The sequence below is a fragment of the Pituophis catenifer genome, unplaced genomic scaffold (genome assembly GCF_029215685.1).
Source record: "Pituophis catenifer annectens isolate HBS135680 unplaced genomic scaffold, rPitCat1.0.hap2 SCAF_4, whole genome shotgun sequence".
Lineage (NCBI taxonomy): Eukaryota > Metazoa > Chordata > Lepidosauria > Squamata > Colubridae > Pituophis > Pituophis catenifer.
The window spans coordinates 131,267,037-131,279,630 of record NW_027256884.1 but is presented as its reverse complement, the minus strand read 5'-3'; the positions used below and the strand labels follow the sequence as shown (position 1 = coordinate 131,279,630).

The 12,594-nt window shown below is 47.3% G+C and overlaps 1 protein-coding gene across 4 annotated transcripts in view; it reads right to left on the bottom strand.

Moving 5' to 3' along the window:
- Positions 1–12,594, bottom strand: part of NUMA1 (nuclear mitotic apparatus protein 1) — a 47,251-nt gene that overhangs the window by 17,881 nt on the left and 16,776 nt on the right. For all 4 annotated transcript variants that reach the window (XM_070943048.1, XM_070943051.1, XM_070943049.1 and 1 more), the window contains exons 2-13: positions 12,274–12,345; positions 11,554–11,639; positions 10,863–10,942; positions 10,289–10,371; positions 8,400–8,480; positions 7,632–7,716; positions 6,756–6,867; positions 5,705–5,880; positions 3,919–4,039; positions 2,509–2,626; positions 2,164–2,304; positions 315–443 (exon numbers count right to left, since the gene is read on the bottom strand). In XM_070943048.1, the coding sequence (XP_070799149.1) occupies positions 315–443; positions 2,164–2,304; positions 2,509–2,626; positions 3,919–4,039; positions 5,705–5,880; positions 6,756–6,867; positions 7,632–7,716; positions 8,400–8,480; positions 10,289–10,371; positions 10,863–10,942; positions 11,554–11,639; positions 12,274–12,315 (1,254 nt within the window). In that variant the 5' untranslated portion in view covers positions 12,316–12,345. The remainder of the gene's footprint in view (positions 1–314; positions 444–2,163; positions 2,305–2,508; positions 2,627–3,918; positions 4,040–5,704; positions 5,881–6,755; positions 6,868–7,631; positions 7,717–8,399; positions 8,481–10,288; positions 10,372–10,862; positions 10,943–11,553; positions 11,640–12,273; positions 12,346–12,594) is intronic.

Sequence of the window (12,594 nt, the reverse complement as noted above, 5' to 3'; positions counted from 1 at the left end):
AGGAGAAGGGGGGAAAGGAGGGGGGGGAAGAGAAGAGCTGAGTGACTTTGGACCAGTCCCTCTCTCTCTCAGCACAGTCTACCTCACAGGGTTGTTGTGGCCAAAACAGGAGCAGAAAGGCATATCAGATCTGTTCACCGCTTTGAGTTATTTGTAAAAAAATAATAAAGGCAGGATACCAACAAATAACTAAGTAGTTCAAGATAAAGACAACTAGCGTTAGTTCATCTTCCAGAGATGAATCGGAGCCGGCAGCCAGAGAGCATGACCCCCTCTCCTGGCTGGGGCCGGTCCTGGGGCTGCCCGGCTCCCACCTTCAAGACGTCGCCCAGGACTTCTCCTTTCACCGGCAGGGAGCTGGTCTCCTTGGTCAGCTTGGCCAGCTGGTCCTCCAACAGGGAGATCTTCCCTTGCAGAATCTCCACTTTCTCTTCCAGGCATCTCTGGGGAATCGGAGACGGAGACAAGCAATGAGAGCCCACCTGCCTCTCTGCTCTTCCCCCCACCCTCCCAAAAAGTGGGTCACCCCCATCATCCAGGGGGGGAGAAGGAACCCAGCCAACATGGGCCCCAGGTGTCCCAACCTCTTCCCACTCTCCCTTCAGGCTTGGCCCTTCAAGTGGGCAGCCTCCAGGTCCACTTGACACTCTGGATTGCCTTCTGGGTGCTGGTAATCTCGCTCTTCCTCTGTGTGTGTATGTGTATTCTCAAAACTATCAGAGAGAGAACTTAGAGGGGAACTGTTTATTCTGCCCAGTCCTTCCATCTGTCTGTCTTTCCTTCCTACTGTCCTCCCTCCTGAGCTGCCTAGAATCTGTATCATCTATTTATGTATTCATCCATCCATCCATCCATCCATTTTCTCCAGCTCTCTCTCTCTCCATCTCTGTATCTCTGTATCTCTGTATCTATCTATCTATCTATCTATCTATCTATCTATCTATCTATCTATCTCTCTCTCTCTCTCTCTCTCTCTCTAGCACTCTATCTACCCATCTCTGTCTCTTTCTCTCATCTATCTATCTGTCACATTTATATGGCTGCCCATCTATCAGCCAATCCTGGGTGTTTCCTAATCACTTAAATGAGATGGGTGATATAAATCAGGAGTCCCCAACCCGAGTCCGCAGCAGCCCAGCAACCGGGCCGCACAAACAAGCGAAGCCCCATTCATAGGCTGCAGGCAGCACAAGAAACCAGCCCCCCCACTCCGGTCCATGGAAAAACCTCTCTCCACGGAACCGGTCCCTGGTGCCCAAAAGGTCGGGGGGGACGGACTGGTATAAATGATAAAATTAAACGACACACAGTGCAACCTTTCGCTTCAGAAACTGGCGGTTGCGTCTCCAGGATCAACCTGCCCTGGTCTCGATGAGAAGCCAGCCAGGTGCCCTGGGGGCCAGAACGGTGCTCTGCCCCAGCTACGGACCCCAAAGAACGCAGCACACACAAAGTCCGTGCAAACCTTAGTTTACTAATTAAGGACTACTAATGAGCTTTCTTAGTAGTTGTTCGAACACAAGTACAGTTTAAATCAGTCTTTTCTGAACAAGGGCTGTTAATTTAACTTCATTAACAGCCGACAAGAATCCAAAGAATAATAACTCAATTCTGAGGTAGTCTTTCAGATAACCGTAATCTTACTGTGGTTGGCCAAATGCCCAGAAGCAATTTGCATGAAAACTGACAAGAGAAAAACAAGAGCCAAATCAAACGATTCTGGAGTCAATACGCAAAGGAATATGAACGAAGTTGTTTCCTGCAAATTGCCTCAGTTGTTGTCATTCCTTAAATAGGCTAGGGGAGTGGCCAATTAGCCCCAAGCCTTACTCTCGAGGAGACCTCCTCCTGAGGAGCTATTCCTGCCTTTTGGAAGCTCTGCACACCCGTGCATCAAAAAGAGGCTCCTCTTCTTTGTCCTCTTCACTTAAAGGAGCTTCTGGAGGTTCTGAAGGCCCTGGCTGAATCCCTGCCTCTGGCACCACATCTTCTCCAGCCTCCTCATTGTCTGACTCGAGCGCCAGCTGCTCAGGCTGCTGGCGTAGCACCATACCAGCCTCCTCGCTGTCGGAATCAGCTACCAGCTGCACAGGCCGCTGATAGGCCACAACAAACGGGGGGTATATTCCCCCTCCCAAGTGGGCCTGTTCATCTCTTGCTGACCTTCTCGCTCAGGGCCCTGTGGAGCTCTGCTTCCAGGCGACTCCTCCGCTCCTCCCATTCCTTCAGGGACTTGTCCTGCCCTTCGCACATTTCGTTCATGGCTTCCTGAAGCTCCGTCAAGGTGCGGGCGAACTCTCGGAGCTGAGAGAGAAGACAGGAGAGGCTTCGGTTGGACCCTCTGCCCCTTTTCCTTTTGGCAAAAGGCTGCCAGGTCTTCTGCCCGGAGGATATGGAATGCCAAGTGTCCTTCCCCCCACCCCACCCCTCAGAGCCCCTTGGCTCTAGGACCTCCTCCTTTCTCTCCCCCCCCCAAATTCTAAAACCCAGACTCTGCCACCCTCGTACCCGGAAAGTGAGTTCTCCATTCTCCTCGGAGAGCTGGTTGATCTTCCGGTCCATCTGCCCCTTCTCCGTCTTCAGATCCTGGCACTGCTTCAGGGTCTCATGCAGGCGGAGGAGGAGGCTGCCAGGGAAGAGGGGGAGGAGGGGGACCATCAGAGGAAGGAGACGGGCAGCAGGATCGGACTCTGGAGCATTCCGAGAGCCAGCTGCGGGGGCTCTCCCCAAATTTATTTTGTTTACTTATTGGCTTATCTACTTAGTCATTCGTTTGTTCCTTCCTTCGTTCCAAGAACTGGCTCCCCAAATTTATTTATTCATTCCGAGAGCTGGCTGCAGGGGCTCTCCCCAAAATTATTCATTTATTTACTTGCTTATTTATTTGCTTGCTCATTCATTCATTCATTCCAAGAACTGGCTGCAGGTGCTCTCCCCAAATTTATTTATTCATTTACTTACTTATTTATTCCAAGAGCCGGCTGCAGGGGCTCTCCCCAAATTCATTCATTCATTCATTCATTCATTCATTCATTCATTCATTCGATCATTCATTCATTCCTTCCAAGACCCAGGTGCAGGTCCTCTCCCCAAATTTATTTGTTTGTTTATTTGCTGATTTGCTTATTGTGAAATATACTTGCCACCCATCTCACTACCAACAACTCTGGGTGACTAACATCATAAAAACAATTTAAAAACATTAAAATCATTGATTATAAGATAACAGAACAGATAAAATCATTAACAGAAGATGGAAAAGGAGCAGACACATGGTGGTGGTGGGGAGGGGTGGGATTAGGTAAAGGTAATTCATCAACCAACACACTTGGAATACTGCCTCTAGTTTTGGTTGCTACGATATAAAATAGATGTTGGGACTCTAGAAAGAGTGCAGAGAAGAGCAACAAAGATGATCAGGGGCCTGGAGGCTGAAACATACGAAGAACGGTTGCAGGAACTGGGTATGTCCGGTTTAATGAAGAGAAGGACCAGGGGTGACATGATAGCAGCCTTCCAGTATTTGAGGGGCTGCCCCAAAGAAGAGGGAGTCAACTTATTCTCCAAAGCAACTGAGGCAGGACAAGAAACAATGGTTGGAAACTAATCAAAGGGAGAAGCAACCTAGAACTAAGGAGAACATTCCTAACGGTGAGGACAATTAACCGGTGGAACAGCTTGCCACCAGAGGTTGTGGGTGCTCCATTACTGGAGGTTTTGAAGAAGAGACCGGATAGCCATTTGTCTCAAAATGAAGGCGAATATACGTGTCCCAGGATAATGTTGCAGGATCCAACCTGGATCTAGGGTCTCCTGCTTGAGCAGGGGGTTGGACTAGAAGACCTCCAGGGTCCCTTCCAGCTCTGTTATTCTGCTACATCCAGGCTCCCCAAGGCCATACAAAAAGCTAGGACGGACCTTTCATTCTTGTCCCGGAGCTCCTCCATCTCCTTGGGCTCCAGATGGTCCGCAGCCGCCTGCCGTTCCTGCAGGAGGGTGAGGCGGTCGATCCGCTGCTTCATCATCAGGATTCGCGTATCTACGCAAAAAGAGCACAAAACCCTCCTCAGAACCTGAGAGGCGGCCATTCGGACGACCTGCCGGGCGGAGCCATTCCGGGATGGTCCACTCAACTTTCCCTCAACGAGAAAAGGCAAAATGGCGACTGTTCCTCAGAATCCAATGCAATTCTAACCCCACTGGATGACCGGAGGGGTGAATTTGCAAAGCTGCAAATTAGATATGTTTAATGCTTTTTTAAAAAAAAATGTTTTCACTATGTTTATTGTTTTAAAATGTTTTTAAGGTTTTAATTGTAGTGTATGTTTCTGAACTGTGAGCGGCCCAGAGTCGATTGTGAAGATGGGTGGTTATAGAATAAATAAAGAAACAAAAATAAAATAATAAATATATTAAATAAATAAAATAATAAATTAAAGAAAAAAATAAGTAGAATGATAAAATAAAAAATTAAAATTAAATGAAAATTAAATAAAAGTAAAGTAAAATAAAATAAATAATAAAAATAAAATAAAAAACAAAACAAAAAACAAATAAAATTAAATAATAAAATTAAAGTACTGTATTTTTCTGAGTATAAGACGCACCTTAGTTTTTGGGGAGGAAAATAAGAAAAAAGCTGATTGGCAGGTGGATCGGCCTCCAATCAGCTGTTCCCAGAGGTGAATTTTAGCAACAGGTTCCTTTCCTTGGTTGTGAGTTCTGTGCCTTGCTTTTTTTCCTGCCTCTGAAACTTCTGAAACTCCATTTCAGAAAAAAAAAAAAAAAAATTCCTGCCTCTGAAAGCCTCCGAAAAAGAGCTTCAGAAAAAAAGCCTCTGAAGCTCTGTTTGGGGGCTTCTTTTCTGAAGCTTCATTTCTGAGGCTTTTTTCAGCCTCTGAAACCTCCCTTTGAGAAATTTGGCAGGGCTACATATGGAGTATAAGACGCACCCAGATTTTCACCCTCTTTTTTGGGGGAAAAAGGTACGTCTTATACTCTGAAAAATACGGTATTTTCAAAAGGTCAAGTAAAATAAAAAAAAAAGTAAATTAAAAAAAAGTAAAAAAGAAACAAAACATAAAATGAAATAAAATAAAAATACCTAAACTAAACTAGGAAGTAAAATAAAAACAAAGATGGCAGAGAGAATGGCCTGGGAAGGCCGGAAGGAGGCTCACAGTGAAGGGTCAGCCGAAAGGGGGGGCTGGGCCCAAGTCAAAGGAGAGTGAGGGGAGTGAACGCCTCAGCCAGACTTATAATGAAGGTTTATAATAAAAGTCGCACAGGCGGTCTTCCACTTAAAACCATTCATTGACAACTGTTCCAAGTTACAATGGCACTGAGCAAAGTGACTTCCTACTAGTCCTCACAGTTACGACCACGGCATCCTCATCACCATGATGACCCCCTGGGATCAAAATCCAGGCACCTGGCAGCCGGCAGGTATTTGTCATGCGATCCCCTTTTCCCACCTCCTGGACTCCCTTGGAAGGCCAAGGGGACTTTGCTGGGCCTTTTAACCAGGCAGCAGGCATGTAAGCAGACACACACACACATATATATATATATAAAAAGGGGGGGGGAAATAAAACTGTTGCCAGGAATGGCCCAGGTCCCATCCTGCTCTGCCACCGCAGGGGCTTTGCAGTCTCTTGAAGGTGGGCTGCTTAGGGGGTCTCCACTCTCCCCGCTCCCCACTCACCTTTCTCGTCGATGAGCTTCCGGTTCTCGGCCAATTCGTGCTCCAGCTCGTCGCGGTTCTCTCGCTCGGCTTCCAGCAGCTTCTTCAGCCTCCGCATCTGGAACTGGGGGGTCTGCATGATCTCCCCCATGGGAGACGAGGAGGAGGAGGAGGAGGAAGCGGAGCCAGGGAGCAGCCTGCCCAGGAAAAGAAGCAGCAGGTTAAAATTCTCTTTTTAAGAAAGGATTGGGCAGCCATTGTCGGAAGAGGCATGGGGTATCCTTGACTTACAACACCTCGCTTAGTGACTGTTCAAAGTGACAACTGAAAAAAGTGACTTTTGACCATTAAAGGGTCACATGATTTAGATTTGGATACCTAACAAGTGACTCACAGTTATGACGGTCGTAGTGTCCCGGGGTCATGAGATCCCCTTTTGCGACCTTTTGAGAGCCAGCTTGGTCTAGTGGTTAAGGCAGCAGGCTAGAAACTAGGAGACTGGGAATTCTAGCCCCACCTTAAGTATGCAAGCCAGCTGGGTGACTCTGGGTTGATCATCAGGAAAAGGGAAGTTCTAGTCCTGTCTTGGCACAAAAACCAGCTAGGGGACTTTGGGCCTGTCCCTCCCTCTCAGCCCCACACGCTTGGCAGGATTGTTGTTGTAGGGAACATAGGAGGAGGAAGAGGTGTTGGAGATTTTTGCCACTTTGAATTAAAAATAAAAATAAAAAAACTAAAATAAAATACAATACAATAAAAAAAAAACCTAAAATACAATAAAATACAATACAATAATAAAATAAATAAATAAATAAATTAAATTAAAATAAAATAATAAAATAAAATACAATACAATACAATAATAAATTAAATTAAATTAAATTAAATTAAAATAAAATAAAATAATAAAATAAAATAAAATAAAATAAAATAAATAAAATAAAATAAAATAAATAAAATAAATAAAATAAATAAAATAAATAAAATAAAATAAATAAAATAAAATAATAAGGTGGAGTGGAGTGAAGCGACAAACATGCCCATCAGGCCTCGGAAGAAAACCACCTCTTACTTATTCATGCTGGAAGAAGATGCGATCTTGTGTAGTTTCAAGAAAGGCACCCCTCGTTTGGGTGGGGTGACCTCTTCTGAGCTGGCACTGGAGGTACTTGAGGACGCTGGCACTGGAGGGCAGAGGAGAAGAGAGGAGAGCAGGCAGGCCGTGAAGCAAAACAGAGGCAAGAAGAGGCTCAGCCTTCAGTTCAACTGGTTTTTTTCCCCTGCTAAGAAGTTTCCAAAAAAGTCAGTTTTGCAGCCAGAGGAATTCTCTCACTGCAGAAGACGCCAGGAACTTCTTTGGTTTGGAGAAAGTGACAAACAAGAGGGAGCTTTAGAGGGTCAGGAATAAAGAAGAAGAAAAACAGAGAAACTGCCAACTATAAAGGGTCAGCCGGATTAAATCATGATCAGGCTGGGAGTCTAAAGTGGGAACCAGGGAGAAGCTTGATGTGGAAACCCATCATGGGCGTCTCTGGTGTAGCATCTCCACAACAGTGAAGTCATCTCAAATCTTCTCAACTTAGTGGCCTCCAGACATTCTGGACTACAACCCCCATTTTGTGTGGTCCTTGATGCTCTCTGATTGGGGGTTTCCTTGCAGATGTTTCATGACCCAACTAGGGAACAGCATCCATGCTCTGGTCATTACCTAATTGGGTCATGAAACATCTACAAGGAAACCACCCAGCTCAGAGAGCACCAAGGACCCAACCCTTCTCCTCCTCCTCTCCCTCCCTTTTAGCACTGATGAGGTTACCTAGCTGGGCCATGAAACATCTGCAAGAAAACCACCCAGCTCAGAGAACCCCAACCTTGAGGTACAAAGATCCTTTTCCATCGGTAAACACGGGGTTCCCAGTCAAAGCACCACAACCTTCTCAGCACTTACTTTTCTTTTGGAGGAAGTTCTCCAGATCTTCGCTGAGACAGTCTTCGTTGTAGAGCATGAAGTTCAGGAACTTGGCCATCTCCGTCTGGGGATGAGAGGGGGGGGGGGACAGGGGGCCTCCAAGTTATCCAGAGAAGGATTAGCCAAGGAAATCAGATGAAGCCTATGCCCCCCCACCACTCCCGCTAGAACTCAACTCCTTTTTCATAGGCCGTTGTCTTTCTCAAACTTTTTCCTCCAAACAGTCAGTCCTCGACTTACAACCTCAATTGAACCCAACATTTCCATTGTTAAGTGAGACAGTTGTTAAGTGAGTTTTGCCCCGTTTTATGACCTTTCTTGCTACTTCAGTTGTTAAATGGCTCACTGCAGTTGTTCAGTTAGTAACGCCATCGTTAAGTGAATCTGGCTTCCCCATTGACTTTGCTGGTCAGAAGGTTGCCAAAGGGGATCATGTGACCCCGGGACACTGCGACGGTCATAAATACGAGTCAGTTGCCGAGCATCCGAATTTTGATCACGTGACCATGGAGATGCTGTCAGATGTGTGAAAAACGGTCATAATTCACTTTTTTCAGCTCCGTTGTAACTTTTAACAGTCTCTAAATGAACTGTTGTTAGTGAAGGCCGAATTGGCAGGGTGCAACGAAAGGGGTCGTCCACAGAGGCAAAAGGCAGCCTAGCAACCCAGATGCCGATGAGATGATGAGGAGGCGCCTGGCTGGCTGACCAGATTCCCAATGGAACCCAGGAGGAGCTCTCCCTTACCTGCAGGTCGTATTCGAGCGTGGTCCACTCCCGAGGAATCTTATCGCTCATGGAAACATAGTACAAGAGCAGCATCACCACCTCGAGAGAGCAGAGCAAAGAGTCACCTGGAGGTCACCTCTGGAGAAGAGCAGAAGCACCCCAACTCCAGCAAGGGGGGTCAGAAGCTCCATGAGATGGCAACATGCCTCTGGAAAGCTTCTGATCAAAGACACCTGGGAAGACTTTGAACCCATCCATCCTGAGGAGGAAATGGGCGGGGAGCTTGGCCACCTGCACTCAGGCCCCTCCTGGCTGGCCAAGGCCTCCTGGGAGCTAGCATGGGGCTGGGCCCAAGCTCTGCTTAAGGGGCTGCTTTTAGCTACCGTATTCTTCAGAGTATAAGACACTCCGGAGTATAAGACGCAAATTAGTTTTTGTGGAGGAAAACAAGAAAAAATAACCTCTGCCTCTGCCTACCAGCATCCATTGGTATTCATCTGGCTAACGTCCTTGCAGCAAACAGCCTGGTCAGCTTCAGCACATTATCTCAGCCTGATTCAGCACGAGCAGCTGATTGGCGGGTGGATCGCCCGGAATACTCCCAATCAGCTGTTCCAGGCTGCAGGGATTGACACAGACCATAGCCATGCCTCACGTTTTCAGCCTCTGAACGCTCCGTTTTAGACCCATTCCAGGATGCGGGGATCACCACAGCCCATCGCTGCTGATCACCATCTCTGCACGCGTTTTTGGCCTCTGCATGCTGCATTTTCAGGCGGTTCCAGGTGGCAGAGATTGCCACCAATCCCTGCCGCCTTGAACCGCCAAAAATGCAATGCGCAGAGGCCAAAAATGCAAGGCACAGAGGCGGTGATGTGCTGTGGCGATCCCCACAGCCTGGAACAGGTCTAAAACTGTGTGCGAAAATATGACGCGCAGAGGCCAAAAATGGCTGAGTTGGGGGCCAGTGGATGGGTGGGGCTACATTCGGTGTATAAGGCACACCAAAATTTTCATCCTCTTTTAGTGGGGGAAAAAGTGTGTCTTATACTCCAAGTAGGAGGTGGTGCACCCCTACTCAAGAGATCATCCTTGGATGTGACCATTTTGGAGAACTCTTCTCCTGTCTCCAACTTCCCCCAAGGGGGTGGTTGAGCAGGTAGAAGGTGCCCGGCTCCAGAGGACCCTGGAGGAAGGGATATCAGGACCCTCTTCAAGCAGAGTTCAGGCCAGGCAACGGTCTAGGAAGGCAACGATCACGCTTGTGGATAACCTCTGGAGGGCTCGGGATGGGGGTGATGCATCCATCCTGGCTTTCTGGGTCCCTCAGTGATTTTTGACAGACAATAAAGATGTCCCACTGGAGCAATTTGGGGGATTGGGAATAGGGATGCTGTTTTGCAGGGGTTCCCCCTTTATTCCATGGACAGTTCCAGTGAATGCCAGATCTTGTTGGGAAACACCCAATCTATCACGAAGGAGGGATCAAGCACAGGGATAGCCTGGGATCATTGTGGAATCCCAAAAGGGCTGGGGCTGACTCCCTTAGTTCTTTGGAGCTTTACTGAATTGTCCCCAAGGGACATCTGCAAGACCGGGTTCCTCTATTACAGGCAAAACATAATGAAGCAGTTAGCCTGAATTCTACTCCAGGAGGTCTGATTGTTCATGCCTGACAGGTCTGGTCTTAGAGCCCTCTTATACGAGATGTTTTGGGCTTGGGTATCTTACCACCAACAATCAATAATAATTAGTTTCATCTAAATGAGTCTGGGCAGCTCACAAGAAGTAAAAACAATACCCCGGGCCTCTTTTCCCCCCCAGACTGAGTCTTTCTTCAACCCGTCCCAGGAAGCCAGTCCAGGCCCCAAACCAGGAAGCCACGAGTACCAAGGAGCTGGCCCTACCTTGGCTAACTCCAGTTCTTCCGCTGCCAAGAGCTTCTCCTCAGACACCAGGCTGTGCGGGGAGGCTTTGTGCTTGCAGATTTCTAGAAGGAGACAGGTGGGCGAAGCATAAGTGAACCCACCTCAGGTCCTGACCCCACAGCCTCTCCCCCCACATTCAGCCCAAAGACTTCTCAGCTGGCCCACTTTTGATTTGAACAAACAGCTGCTGCTGTTTGAATCCGGTTTCAGTTTGAGCACCGTGCAGCTGTTACACAGGTTAGTCCTCGACTTACAACCGTTCATTTAGTGACCGTCTGAAGTTACAAGAGCCACTGAGAAAAGTGACTTACACTGTTTGTCACACTTAGAATCAGAGTTTAGGGTTGGGAGGGGCCTTGGAAGAAAAGACGGGAGAGGAAGGGTCACGCAGCTGAAAGGCTCAGAGCCTCTGCTGGATAAAGCTTCAAAGTTTGTTTTGTGCATGGTGTGTGTGTGTGTGTGTGTGTGTGTGTGTGTGTGTGTGTGTGTGTAGCTGCTGCCAGGATAAAATTTCCCACCACCGAAGCATCCTCCGACTGAGGGAAGCACTTACTCTGAAGGAAGCTGACGACTTGTGTCACCCTCTCTGCCACACTCTGCTGGGAAGCATCCTGCCCCTCTTCTGTGCCATGTCTGGAAGAGAGGAAAAGAGAGGGGGGGAGGGAGGAAGAAGATATAATTGAATAAGTTCTCTGGATCAATGTTTCTCAACCTCGGCAACTTTTAACCTGTGTGGACTTCAACTCCCAGAAGTGCATGTGCTGACTGGGGAATTCTGGGGATTGAAGTCCACATATCTTAAAAGTTGCCAAGATTGAGAAACACTGCTCTGGACCACTTGCAACCTTGATGTCTGTTTCTTTTTCTAAATGACTGGCTTCTATTTTTTTTTTTCCTAATCAAATTTGGATGTGGGGATGGAGAAACAGCCATCAGGTCTTTGCACAGCTCAGGAACAGCTGAATGGGTCGGCAGCATCCTAAACAAACAAGATCTGCGGCAGAGTTCCCCAAACTTTTGGGCTTTGCAGACTGGCTGGTGGGGGGGGGGGGGAGAGAGAGGAGATGGTTTCGCGCATGGGTGCCGCTTTCACAAAGGCAACTCTGCGCACCTGCATATGCGCGCTTGCCCACTGCTTCTGCAGCCTGGTTCTGAACAAGCTGCAGCCCAGCCCTGGGTCATGGGCTAGAGGTTGGGAATTCTTGTGCTACAGCCTACAGGAAGAACGCCGGAATCTGTCTTACATTTTGCCGATGATCTTGAGGAAGAGGCTGCAATCCTGGAGCTGAGACAACGAAGTGACGGCATCGCCTAGCTTCAGGCTGTTCACCTGCGGAGAAGGAGAGCCACGTTAGAGGCTGGCAGGCCAGCCACGTGCCAGGACAGAGTACCCATGTGGCCATTCTGCCAGGCGTCGCTCTGAAACGCTGGTCATTGAGGGAGCTGGTAGACTGCCAAGATACAAGCTGGATGGAAAAACTACCCTGGAGAAACATGTGGGAAGGGAATCCTCTTCGGGGACTCATAAATTCTGGCCCATTTCCAGAAACAATGTTAGGGTTTAAGCCTTTTTTTCCAACTGTTTCAATGCTTTCAAACATTAAGACATTTTTAAAGCTCCCAGTTTAGCGAAAAGAATGCATTTATTTCTATTTCTAGTCCATGGTTGCCATATCTGATGATCCACATCCTATTTCTCCATGCTAAATATGACCCAATAAACCCTAAAATCATAAACATGAAGAGCCGCCAATTCTGGCAGGCGTAAAAGTATCCTGCATCTCATCACGTCTCACAGACAGTCACTTTAAGATGAGTGGACTTCAACTCCCAGAATTCCTGGGCCAGCCATTCTGGCTGGCTCAGGAATTCTGGGAATTGAAGTCCACAAGCTTGTAAAGTTGCCCTGAGTTTGCCCATCCCTGCTCCAAAAGGTTCTCGACCATAAAGAAGGGTTACTTTACCCAGGCCAGGAGCACTGAGGCTCTGGTGTTGTGAAGCGACATCTTCGCGTCTTCTACAGGTCACATTCAAATCTATAGAAGAAAAAGAATGAAGGCCACCATTAACCATTAAGTTCAGATAAAGAAGGTTTACACTCCGCTTAGGAAAGAAGGAGAAGCAGAGATGGTTAAATCGACTTTTTTTTTTAATCCAAAGAAGAGAATATATTTCATTTTGTTTCTATTTGGAAATTGCTTCCTGATTTTGGGCTTGCAATGGGGGAAAAAATGAAACATTGATTTTGTTTTTGCTGATAGGTTTGTTGCTATAGAAATTGTGTG